The sequence below is a fragment of the Camarhynchus parvulus genome, chromosome 4, assembly GCF_901933205.1.
Source record: "Camarhynchus parvulus chromosome 4, STF_HiC, whole genome shotgun sequence".
Lineage (NCBI taxonomy): Eukaryota > Metazoa > Chordata > Aves > Passeriformes > Thraupidae > Camarhynchus > Camarhynchus parvulus.
The window spans coordinates 18,130,688-18,143,833 of NC_044574.1; the positions used below are offsets into that span (position 1 = coordinate 18,130,688).

At 39.1% G+C, this 13,146-nt stretch overlaps 1 protein-coding gene across 1 annotated transcript in view; it reads right to left on the minus strand.

Moving 5' to 3' along the window:
• The window catches only part of PPARGC1A (PPARG coactivator 1 alpha), a 67,685-nt gene that overhangs the window by 11,070 nt on the left and 43,469 nt on the right, over positions 1–13,146 (minus strand). Inside the window, exons 8-10 of the mRNA XM_030947731.1 lie at positions 5,504–6,416; positions 4,834–4,938; positions 4,303–4,423 (exon numbers count right to left, since the gene is read on the minus strand). Of these exons, the coding sequence (XP_030803591.1) occupies positions 4,303–4,423; positions 4,834–4,938; positions 5,504–6,416 (1,139 nt within the window). The remainder of the gene's footprint in view (positions 1–4,302; positions 4,424–4,833; positions 4,939–5,503; positions 6,417–13,146) is intronic.

Here is a 13,146-nt window from a genome sequence, read left to right on the forward strand (position 1 = left end):
CGAAAAAAATTCTTTAGACTGACTAAAGAAAAATTAGTATGGCCTGTGAGTAAGTATGAATGGAAAAAGTAAAAATCACAAAAACTGGGGGAAAAAAAAAACCAAACAAGATCACTATCTTGTTCAGAACAGCTCAGATAAACTCCATGGTGACTGCTAGAAAAATAATGATGGACCAGTAAAACTCAAAATTTAGGTAGAAACATATACAGTAAAATTAGAGTATCTGGGATCTAGGCCATCAAGATGAGCAACAACAAAAAAATCCAAACTAAATATACAACATACATTGAATCCTTCATAAGTGGAAATGCATTCTATTACAGGCTGACTCTGGTTTTAGACTTTCGAGAAGGCAGGCACTCATTTATGAAACCACCTTTCTCCTGCCTTCCTGTTTTAGAGCAATTTATTTTCTTTGAAACCATGTGTTTCTTTCTGATACAGTGGCCTCACAGCACATTTATCTTTTTATGTCTGTAAGCTCCCTGGGACTGGGACTCTCGATACTTGTCTCAAAGACTGCCAGCATTTAGGAATGAAAATTGGTAATGTTAATTGTAATGTTCTACTTGAGTATAACCTGATTTTGTTATACCTCTTGGCAGTAGCCAGTGCACACAGTAAATGAGCTCAGGAAGGATGTGACTGTAAGTCAGTATCATGGCCAGAGTGGCAGAGTAGCAAAGAGCCACAACACCAAGCTGCTCATCAGACAGCTTAACCTCCAGCTCTGGTGCACCACATCAATGAGGAATCACCAACTACTGACTCCAGAATTGGAATGTGCTAACTGTTTCTGGTGCCATGTTTCAAAAAGTATTTGCCACATGGTCTCATGAACTGCTAGAGTAAAATTTCCTGGAGTGTATCAGAGGAAAAAAGAGGTCCTCAGGCCTCTTAGCAAATCACTGTGGTCTGCCTTGGTTGGGGGCTGGATCCCAGTTTCTACAAAGCACTAAGTAGACTCTGCTGTCCTGCAGTGCTCCTCAAGTCATAGTCTATGTGTCTCCACTATTATCTGGCTGACATGGTTAAGCAAGTCTTGGTGGCAGACCATTCTTATGCTCAGTGAGGATCCATTCTAAAAAAAAACCCCATGACCCAGTGAAATAAAACAAAAAAAGATCAAACTAAACTATGCTAACATTTGGTCAGTTAGGAAAGGAATCACAATCAAAAGTATAAATCAGTGAATGAATGAATGACTGACAAAAATATTTTTTTTAACTCTCTAAGTACCTTGTAGACTCAGCCCATATTTTTCAGGCATGCCTGCTCAAAATTAAGACCTCAATCCACAAAAAAGGCACTGAATCTCCAACAACTGGAGAGGTGGAAAGAAGAGAAAGAAGACGAGAAGAATATTGCAGTACCTTTTGAAGTCAAACCACCTGTATACAGTTATAAGTCTAGACAGGAATTCAGGAACCTGTACAGGAGAATACTATCCCAGGCTTCCAGCTCTGAATATTCTACAGCGAAGGTGGTGTGTGTGAGATTGAAGGGGCAGTGTTCAAACATGCCTTGTGCCATACAGCATGAGCACAGGCTTCTAAAACCTAAGCCTGTGCTTCTAACCCTCCTCAGCATTCTGTCAATATGTCTTCACATCTGCCAAAATACAAGCTGCCGGCACAATCAGAGGGCATTGCTTCACATATGGTTTTGACAGATTAAAATATGTTAAAATATTATTTTCATTTTTCTCATTTCTTTTTCCTAGGTTCCCCATGCCGGTTGTCCCACAGAGACTAATTCTAGATACTGCTTCCACAATACCTAATGACTTTTGGCTCTGTCACAACTTCTGCTCCTTTTTTACTGTGCATCCTTTCTACAACTAACTCTTGAGATCTCAGAGCAGTGCTTCTCATGAAGAAAGTCACCTGCCCTGTGTAATAACTGAGGCATTAGTACTGCCCAATCTTTGGGCCACTCTTCTAAGAGCATCTGCAAGTATGTGGCCATAAATCAGATCTGGCAGCACGAGAATGGGCTAGAAAGAAAATAAAAAAATCCCCAATACAGAGAGCAAAGAAATCTAAATTTATGGGACTGTACAAAGAGCTCAAGGAAAGAAAGAGAGGACATTCCTGTGGCTGAACAATAAATGAGTTGAGTCCCTCAAGACTGAAAAGAGTACCACAAAAGAGACCCATAAACCAAAAGGCATAAGAAAAAGAGCAGAGAATGCTAGAAATTATAGATACAAATTTTGTCACTGAATTAATGAGATCAGAGATCCTCTTTCTCTGCTGTCTCCTGATCCTTACCCGTTTTCACAGGGTATAAAATAGCACAATTCAATACAGACTTTTAAACTATAAGTGCTGATAGACTTTGGATAAAGAAGTTAATAGGACTTAATCTACAATTCCTGCAGAACTCACACAGATGACTGGATTTTAGATTTTTTGCCATGTTCTCTTTATTGATATTTATTTTTAGTTTTGATTTATTTATGCCTATTAATAAATAATTCAATTAATTAAGTTAATTATAATCAAAATGATCACTTTAGAAAGAAAATAAAATTCCACCTTGGTTTTGAATTGTCTAGAATTTTTAATGCAGCATGATGCAGCATATTGGGAGCTTTTTAAGTTTCTTTTCTTCCCTTTTTCCTTTTCTCTTGATTAGCTACTTGCCAAATATTTGTTTGTTTTAAAGTAAATCAAATTTTCTACCTCCTCAGCAGGATTCATGTTTATTTATATGGGTAAGGTACAGTAATTGAGAAGTAGCAAGATACACCCATGACAGAAGTCTACTTGAATCTCTAATTTGTGGTAGCTCTAAGAGAGAACAGCAAGTGTAAGTTATGATTGCTGGAAGGTAGCGTTCATCTCTAAGCAGATGGAAGCCAGATATTTTAAAACTAACTGCAACAATTGACTTAAATATGGCCCTGTCTGAAGCCAAACAAAATTATTCCACTGCCATCACTGCGTTTCACAGCAGAGCATGTTACAGCTCTAAATCTTGTGCTTTACAAAATACACCGATCACCCACACTTTGTAGACAGGACACCTGAAATGGAGGAAAGTGAAATGATTTGCTGAAGCTCATAAGAACAACAGCAGCAGAGACAAAAAGCAGACCATAAAGTTGTCTGTTCACTCCCAGAACTCCTCATTGCTGCAGACTATGCCAGTCTCTGTCAATCTCTACACACTCACGGTTCTGTAGATGCATTAGGAGAAATGCTACCAAGCATGTGACAAATCACCTTTTGCTATGAAGTCCACTAATGTCACTGGGAAAAAGACCTATTAATTTTGGTGACCTCTGGACAGAGCACTAATGGAAAACCTGGGAACGAAGATGAAGTATCCTGGTCTGTACCAGGTCATGCAAGAGCCAGAGCACAGCCAGAAGAGCCGTGTAGGTAGAACCCAATGGAAAGAGCACAACACAGAAAATCAAAACTTTAAGGTGAGCCACCAAATGGGCTTAGCAACTTTTACAGCAACAGATTTATAGCAGCTCCCAGTTTAATTTATCAAAATGCAGTTGCCACTGGGGAACTCAAAAGGGGAAAAAGCCACCCATCCATTTAATAGCCATTCTTCCTTCTGTCCTACTGCTACAGCAGCCAAGGCAGTTGCTTATCCCCACATAGGTTATTTTCTTTGCTTCAGGTATTTCAGCTGTTTCATAGAGAACACTGATAAAATAATTAAATAATATATATTCATTACGAGAGGGCCAGTGCTAAGTGACATTTTTAAATTGCATCTTGTCTTCAGACTATTTTGCTAAAAATAACTTAAAAAATTAACCAAATCATAGACACTGAAAAAATTATAATTCAAGCCAAGTCTTTGGATCCCAGTTTTGATTTCTGTTGTCTGCACCCTCTGTACAGACAATTACAGCCACTCTGAGAGTTCAGCAATTGGTACATCACCTGACTCCTTATTTCATGTATGTCTGGTAGGGGAAATACAGTATAAAAGGCAGGTTCACTCATATATCTGTGTAAGAAATAGATTAGTTCTCTTCTATTAGTGTACTGTCTGGGATGACCCCTTTCTCTAGTAAGTTCTCCTATCTGTTCAGTGTGAAAAACTTGGAGAGTTGCAATTTATAGAACCTGAAAAAATTAGTAGTGTGACACCAAAGCAGAAATTATTATGAAAACACATATTTGCTTAAAATGAAAAATATTAAGAAATACACGTAAGCAAATTTTTGTACTTTTATAAGAAAGAAATAAAATCTGAATTCTAGCATTAGAATCCATGAAAAGAAACAGAGATCTATTTCAATATGAAAGTTATCTTTACAGTGCTTACAATTGCTTTCTGCCTCTGTCTCTCCCTTTGCTTGGCCCTTTCAGATTCCCGTTTTTCATACTCTTTGCGGTATTCTTCCCTCTTCAGCCTTTCATGCTGATATTCCTCATAGCTGTCATATCTAGGAAACACAACTTAGTCATCAAATCAAGCACCTGCATTTGTGAATGTAAAATTAGAAATACAATTTCTGGAATGCTTTACTATCCCAGGCAGTTAGAGAAAGAACTAGAAAAAATGGCATCAAACTCCACCAGAGGAAGTTCAGGTTGGACATCAGGAAGAGTCTCTTCGCTGGGAGGGTTGTTAGGCATTGGAATGGGCTGCCCAGGAAAGTGGTGGAGTCACCATCCCTGGAAGTGATCAAGAAATGAGTGGACGTGCTACGGTTTAGGTGATGTGGTGGTGTTTAGCCAAAGGCTGGACTCAATGAACTCAGAGGTCTTTTCCAGCCTTAATGACTCTATGATTCCACAATTCTCTCCTGAGGAAGAGCTGCAAAGCACACCAAATGCAGGCTGAAGGCACTACCTGGGTCTGCGACTGCACGGCGATCTGGACCGCGATCTTCCACCTAAGGGAGAACTTCTGTGTGCTCGGTGTCTACAGTGGCTGGACTCACAATAGCAACAAGATCTGCAGGAAGAAACACATTCACCTCTGTCATTCCATTTGAGTCTATTGACACCATTTTCTACCTCTTCCCTGAATTTACAATTTCTTCTAAGCTACTGGTGGGATTTTCCAGTGACAGTTTGCAATCTCCTAGTCAGCTAAGGGGCCTCAAGTGATTTCTCCCCTCCTGGCCCTTCAGTAATTTTCCTTATTGAGGCTAACACAGAGCAGACAGTCAGCCATTGTCAAGTCCATCAGATAGAGGCCGCAGCAAGATTGGCACCAGGCAGCTCAGAGATAATGGGGAAGGTTAGTTGTGTACATCTCTCACCAATTGCTCTGCCTCTGACCTGACTGCCTCTGCTCAGAAGGTGTAAACCTGGCAAATTCAAAGGATATTGGAAACAAGTGTTTCTGTAGCAAACCTGTAACCTTCAGAATTAATCCGCTCAGGAGCAAGAGAATGAGTTGCACTGGATTAAAATTATTTCTTGCTTTTTTTTCTTTCTTTCCCTTAAGTTCCTTACTGTTTTTGCTGTTTGTCTTACTAGCTACAATGATCATATATGAATTTGCTGTACCATACCTTGAAGAGGATCTACTACAGGGCGACCTTGATCTCGATCGGGAATATGGAGAACGGGAACAAGACCTGCGTTGAGGAAAGGACCTTGATCTAGAGCATGTCCTTTGGGATCTTTGAGAAAATAAGGATTTGGGTGGAGACACTGAATCTCTGCATGGAGAGTTAAAAGAAGAGCAAGAAGGTGATACATCAAATAATGAATAGGCTTGTGTCCCATCCCAAGGGTAGCATAGTTTATCACTTTCATCTTCACTGTCATCAAACAGACCATCCATTGCTAGTCCTGAATTTATAAACATAGGTAGTTTGGAGAATTGTTCATTACTGTAATCACTGTCCCTTAGTTCTGTGCTCTTATCTGCTTCTTCATCAAAAACAGCTTGGCTGGGGTGACCAAAATGCTTATTCAGTTCAGCCCGAATTTCCTGGTCTTGGAGCTGTTTTCTGTTATTACCATGGGATCCCTGCTTATTTGTCTGTAAAGTCTCTTTCTTGAAATACTGGTCTTGTTCTAAAGAAGAACAAATCTGACACTGCCACCCAGGTGAAGAATCCTTAAATTCTGGTTTTCTGGAGTCCTGAAGTTCCTGGGATATTTTAATGTGTATTTCCGATTTTGAATTCACAGATTGACAGTAGTCATGGTCACCAAACAGCCGCAAACTGGGCCGTTTTGTCTTTCTCTCCTCATGTCCACTGGACAGTACTGTAGTCTTGTTAAGCTGTGTGTACAGCTCAGACTGGTCTGGACCCTTCTTGGTTGGGTTATTTCCTGGAGAACCGGAAGACTCACTACAGCGGGGCTTTTTTGAAGGTGGTACAACAGTCTTGCATGATGACTTCAGTTTAGGTGAAGTCCTAAAAGGATTATCTTGGTTGGCTTTATGAGGAGGGGTCGTAGGTGGAGTTAGGCCTACAGAGAGTAAAAGGAGGCACAGAATGCTTTTAAGCACACATACAATGTTTATAAAGGTGGCTCATATGCTTCTTAAAATAGATACAAAGCAAGACCCATTTTATGTCACTTCAACACTGCCAATACTGAGAATAAAACCACCAAAGGTCTGGTAACAACAATAGCAACAATACTAACGCATCGCCATCAATCTCCAGTATAATTTCTGTCCCTCCCCTTCCTCCACGACATCTGCCCCTCTCTCTGTAGATTTTGATAGAAAAGATCAAGAGATAAAATTCCAAAGACGTTTCTGTTAAATACAAAACAGATTTTGATGTAAAAATGAAAAGTCAGAAGACTGGCACCATCAAAAACATAAAGAACCTAACAAAGAAGAACCTGGATAAAAGCACGGCCAAGAGAAATAAATGAGTGGCACCAAAGGATGCAGAACTTAAATGCAATGAAATAGAGCCACCCTAATTCAGTGACAATGACTCTTTGTTTCCAGAATTCATTAACCATTGAGAATGTATGTCTAATACACTCCTTGAATGTAATTAATACATTTTGCCTGAAATGTGGTTCTGCAACTGAAACCCAAATGAACAATAATACAACCACAAGTGTAATGAACCTTTGCATTTAGAACTAAATCGTGGTGAGAATCGTGCAGTAGGGAGTCAAAAGGAAACAGGTAAATCTTAGTTATTAGGTTAGTATTAGTATTAGATTAGTATTCAATGACTAAATATACCACTAACTAAAAGGATTATTTACGTAACTGCAATAGATTGCATCACTGTGATGAGACAAAATTGCAGGAAGGACTACAGCACATTCCAGTAATGCCTGGGAACTAAAGCAGCATCTTCCCATTATTTTTATAAGGGTAGAATATAACTTTCAATATTTTCTATAGAAATCATAGAATTTCTTCAGACTTTACAGAAGGATAATCCCAGACATCAGGCCAGAGTAACAGCAAAAAGCAGACATTATTCAGGAAATAATTTCTCTTCAGGAAGGTATGTTAGGTTTGAAAAATTTGCTTCTGTTCAATTGACACTAATATAATTTAGTAACATATGCTTAAAATTTAACAAAATAGACAGAGATTAGAGAGTTCTCCAAGGTAATCCAGACCATCCCTAAGCAATCCAGATGCTCATGCTTTCCAAGAATACTTTTAGCTCAAGCAATGAGCTTTCCATTAATTCTTAAGCAAGAATGAAAAGAGAGGGCAGACAGAGTTACAGGAAATGTGTGTTTCAAACATGGTTATAGAGCTCTGGTTTGTATTTTTAAACATGCAACACAGCTCGGCAGATCAATGCAAATGGAACATGTTTTATAGTGTTTTGCTGTAAAGAAGGAAAAGTGTCCATCAATGCACAGTGCTCCCTAAGGAGCATAAATGGAGACTGGGAGTCCCACTGCATTATCTGCAATGAATTTCTTTCAGAAAATAAGAAAATAGAAGCACCAAGGCATGAATACTTGATGTGACAGACACACTTGATTTTGTCCAAATGTTTGGAAAAAATGGTTATGAGCTACCCATGGCTATGCAAAGACTTTGCCTAATGCCACAAAATTCAAGGAAACTGAGGCAAAGATTATGACACCTAAAACATTAGTTACGCCAAATTTAAATTTAATACTAAAAAAATTTTGTGCAGTCATCACTGTTAAATTATTTCCTCTAAGTCCTCAATCTTTTTCTTTCTTCTTCCCAAAAATTCACTTGAGACAGCCCTAACTATTTCTTACCTTATGCACCTCCTCACTGACAAATATTTTTGACTACCAAGTGAACTTTTGCTAAACTTAAGAGAACGGTCCTATTCAAAAATCTGCAGTAATACTTTCAAAGTTAAAGCTTCAGGCTCCGATTGAACAAATATTTCAGTAAACAACTTTCTAGAAAAAAAAAATTAAAATTACACTTTTGCTTGTGAAATTATACAGTCCATGAAAAATTCTGGGATTAGTTACTGGGTTTTTGGATGTAGTTTTAAAGAAAGAAATTAACAAAAATACAAACACTCCACAATGAATGTGTGTATTTAAGAATTTCAGGCAAAGAAACCCCAGAGATAATCCAATATTCAAAATAAAATCTTATTTCAAATTCCACTTCTTTAAAGCTTGTCCTGGAAATAAGCAAGTAAAACATACAGTATAACATTTCCAGAAACCTGACAAAGAGCCCAATAATCTTCAGAAAGGGGGGAAAAAGTACCAAAAAAAAAAACCCTCACAAAAGTACAGGCTGAGCTAAATTTACTGGCACTTCCCTTGCTGGCAGAACAGGGCTGGGACAGCCTAAGAAAGGGCTTCCTCGTGGCATTCTGGCTTTTTTCCTGGATTTCAGCAGAAGCAGGAAGTGCACAGGCAAGTAAGATAAAAGATGGAAAATGTTCATTTAACTGTTGAACAAACCTACACTGGGGGATGGAGGAAGGAGTGAAGTTTTGAACACACGTCACCATTCCAAGTGCACCTCCAGAGTGCCGCCTGACCCATCTCCAAATGGTGAACTCTGAGAAAACCAGTTGGCTGCACACTTGTTCATCTTCACTCTAATCCCTGGTAATCCTCACCAAGGGCCATGATCCCACATCAGTGGCATTACAATATTCTGTAAGCACTGGATTATTTCACACACACTGATTTCTCCCCAGTGTGTACATTTAGGCATTGACAGTACAAGGTATATTCTGTACCCTCTCTTGAACTTAGCAGGTTTTGACAGATTTATGGAAGGACAGATGGCCATTACAGGCTGAAGGCTGACAAGAGGCAGTTCAGAGCATTGTTAACACACTTGCACAAACTCTCAGCAGTGCAGCGCTGTGCAGAATGTAATTCAGACTATAGCTTTTTTATTGCTGCCTATTTTCTTTTGTCAAAAGAGCCTGCTGTGCACAGCAACAAATGGCTGCCATTACCCAGAACGTAATGGGTGTCAGACAAATCACGTAACACAAACAATCAAGAGTATGTAGGTCATATTTCAACAGAGCACAACCTTAGCAATATTTATGATTACTGCATTGAAATGTGCTCTATAATAAACAAGTACCTCTACATCACTCACACTTATGTACTTCTGCACAGCAGATCTGTTAGAAGTGGTACATACTCTACAATCATCCCCCTTAAACAGTCTTTTTTCTTTTTAAAGTAAAAGGCAAGTATTTTTTCATGACATGCTATAAAACCATTTTCTTTGTAGGGACTTTTTCTTAATTGAATAGCTTTGGTAAATGGTACGTTTGCACTTTGCCTTGCTCTGTCTATATACTACGAACTCACTCCGTGATCTTGTGCTAGAAAACAGCATATATCAAATTGCCAGCACTGCTGCCAAAGCAGCACCATCCTCCCTGTGTCTGTGCAACAGAATGTTGTTTGCATATGTGCCAACTATGCCACCTTCTTTCCAGAAAGTCTCTGGGAGGGTGAAACTACTTTCAATACATTCCAAAACTCCACTTTAAAAAAAAACTTGCAAAAAAAAGTGTTACTCATTTAGCACAGCTAGGTTGATAAGCAGAGATTAGGGGAGTGCCTTTGCATTAAAAGTGACATCTGGACTTCTTAGGACTGATTTTCAATACTATTTTATGTAGACACAGATATTTCTAAATCTCTATGGTATCTCAGCATTCCAATGTTTGATGATGTTTGCTGTGTTTTGAGTGGGCTGATAATTAATGTCTTTTGGGGAATGCAGCCCTAGAACCTTTCTACATGTGCACTGGGCTTTTGAGAAGCATTGAAAATGAATTCTTTCATACCTTTTGAGTTTGAAAATGGATTGTCAAGGGAAACATTATTTAAGGCCACTTTAAAAACTGACCACAAGATAACAGCTCCATTCAATAGAAGAAGAGTGTTTGTATGGCACTAGATTGCAGAAGCTAGGAAAATGTAATAAAATTAAACAGCCATAATATAAAACTACATGCTTGTTGAATATTCAGTTTAATCCTGTTGTCAGTGCTGGAGAGAATAAACACAGATGCCTGAAAACATCAAATAATTCACTAGATTTTATTCTTTCTGGACAATTCTCTCAATCTCACATCTCATTTTATTGGAAATCATTCTGAGGTCAAAGAAGTTCTTAGATGACAGATTTTAAGTATTTTTTCTGACAAGTAAGAGGTAACACAAATCTAGAGGTGGACAAATAGCAGGTTACCAGTACCCTCAACGATGGTCACAAATTCCAAATCACTCTTCAACTTGATTGTGCACATCAGCTTTTCCGATGACAGAAAATATAGCTTTTTCTGCCATTTTTCAGAAAAATCAAATTTTTCCCCCAAGACCAGTAAGCAGTTTTACACTACAATAAATTATAGGGATCTGTATCAAATTAGAGACTTTTCACCAAGAGGGTGGAAATATTCTTCTAGCTACTGATCAAGCCATAAGCACGTAAACCAACTTCATGTACTTAAATGGTGGCTTTGAGTATTTAGGTGTGAAGGGTTAAGACACAGGGAACAGAGAGAGATTAATTAGAAGCCATGCTATCTAATATCTGGAATTCAGAAGTTTGTCTAAGACAATCAAAAGTCTAAAACAATCACTGAGGAGCCCTTGACTGCCAAGAGAAACACTGCCACCTCCAGAAGGTGAGTCATCCTGGTGAGTCTGTTTGCACAGTCCAGCCTGTCCCTGCCCCACCTTCCCCCCTCATTCTGACTGCTAACAAAGAAGAACAAGGTGACACAGAACCATCCCAGATTTCTGGAAGACACTGGAGAGGTTCAAGCCCACAGCCTCTTTTAGCAGGGCACTGGCAATGCAGATGGCTGTGGAAACAGAGATGCACCTCTTCCGAGTCTCTCACTCAGAAAACTCATCTGACACAGGAATTTCATTGACTGCATTATCATTTCCTAGGACTCCCTCCATATCATGATGTTCTGGTCCAGCTTCCTCAGAATAACACTAGAATAATCAGCTTCAAGAGATAGGACTTTATACAGCAATGGACTTAGGACACTTACAGTGTATTGAAAGAATTCTTATGTGTGGCATGAAAACACTTCAAAGAATATTTGTTCCTTGTAATTTGACAAATCAATGTTTTGACAGTTTTAGGGAGGACAAAGTTACACTCATGACTACTAACAAATCTGTTGTAAAGCAAGATATAGCACTGGCAAGAGAATGGCTTCAGTTTGACTTTAGATACATGAATCCAAAATGTGTGTGTGACGAAGATTGATGGCTCATGTGGGAAATGTTTTTATTTATTTATTTTTCTGGTCTATAGTTAATTCATCAGTGAGGGAAGCAATGTTGTTTTCAGCAGAGAGATCAAGGGAGTTGCTATTTATATTAAAATACTTTGTGCTTCGATAGTGCAAGCAGCACTGCTAATGGTCTTTTCAATGCAGTACTGAGATCAAGGTAACTCCTATTTAAATTATAATAAATAGTGCTTGTATGGTGCAAGCTGCCCTATATAAGGACAATGAGCAATGCAGTTATCTGGATATAATTTGGAGTTGCCACAGTTCTCACTAAAGAACTTCAAGGTATTATTAATCACTACTGCCACTACTTTTTTCTTTATTTTATTTTTGGTTGTTTTTTAAACTGAAGTGGGTCCCAATTCTGCCATGATTTACACACACACACACACACACACACAAACACACACACACACATGCTGTAAGTTCTTCAGTACTCCAGGCTGTTTCTATTATGTACTTTGCCTCCAGCACAAGCAGACTCAGGACGCAAAACTACTGCAGTACAAATTACTTAAAAAGCAAGACATGCATATTTTTATAGGTTTACATACATACATGAATATAAAAATAAAAACTGTGTATATGGAGGCAGAGATTATAAGACCTACTACATGATCTCCTGAAAACTCCTCACCAGACATTGAGAAGACCAGAGCAAGTGCAACATGAAGTCCAAGAGCCACCATTATGTACACTGCTTGGTAATACTGCCCAGGTCCCTAGCCACACAACACTCCAATTCTTATTCTCCCTGAACATCATCAGGTTATTTCCTAGCTAACTTCTTTCACTTCTAGAGGGGAAAAGAAATCACAGAATCATAGTAGAGCACTCCTGCTTACATATGTGGCCAGTTATGCTGTTTCCCAGCTTCTGCTGCTTTTTTTTAAGACACCAGTTCTCCTGATTATGTTTTCCAAGCACCTACAGAGCTGTTTTGTTTCCTCCTCCGTGCACGGCTGATGGAGCGAAATTAATCTGGTAACACGAAGACCATTTCTGTTGCCACTATGGACGCAATACCAGAGGACTATCCAGGGGTCAGACTGACTCCCCATTTCTGTCTAGTCAGCTGATGGAAAAAGCAGGCTGCTGACTTTTTGGCTGGGAGAAAACACTGCTTCCTTCAGTGATCTCAACGGCTGCTTGTACCACTCTGCTGTAGTCACCTCATCTGCCCCTTTCTGTTGGCAGCACTAAGCACTGACTTATCCATGTGCTTACAAATGGGCACCCTTGTGCAGACTTGCTGTCCAGTAGTGATGGAAGAGGCTTCTCCATGCTCCACTTCACTTCATTTCCCTTCACTTATTGGCACTGAACAGGATTATCCTCCTGCATACAGAGAATTTTGCCATGTTTATGTTGGTCTTGGAAAATGAAGATGTATAGGAAGAACACTTCCTTTTGCCGTGAGAGGAATGTTTAAGACTGCAGGCTTCCAGGACAAGGAAGGGAAAAGT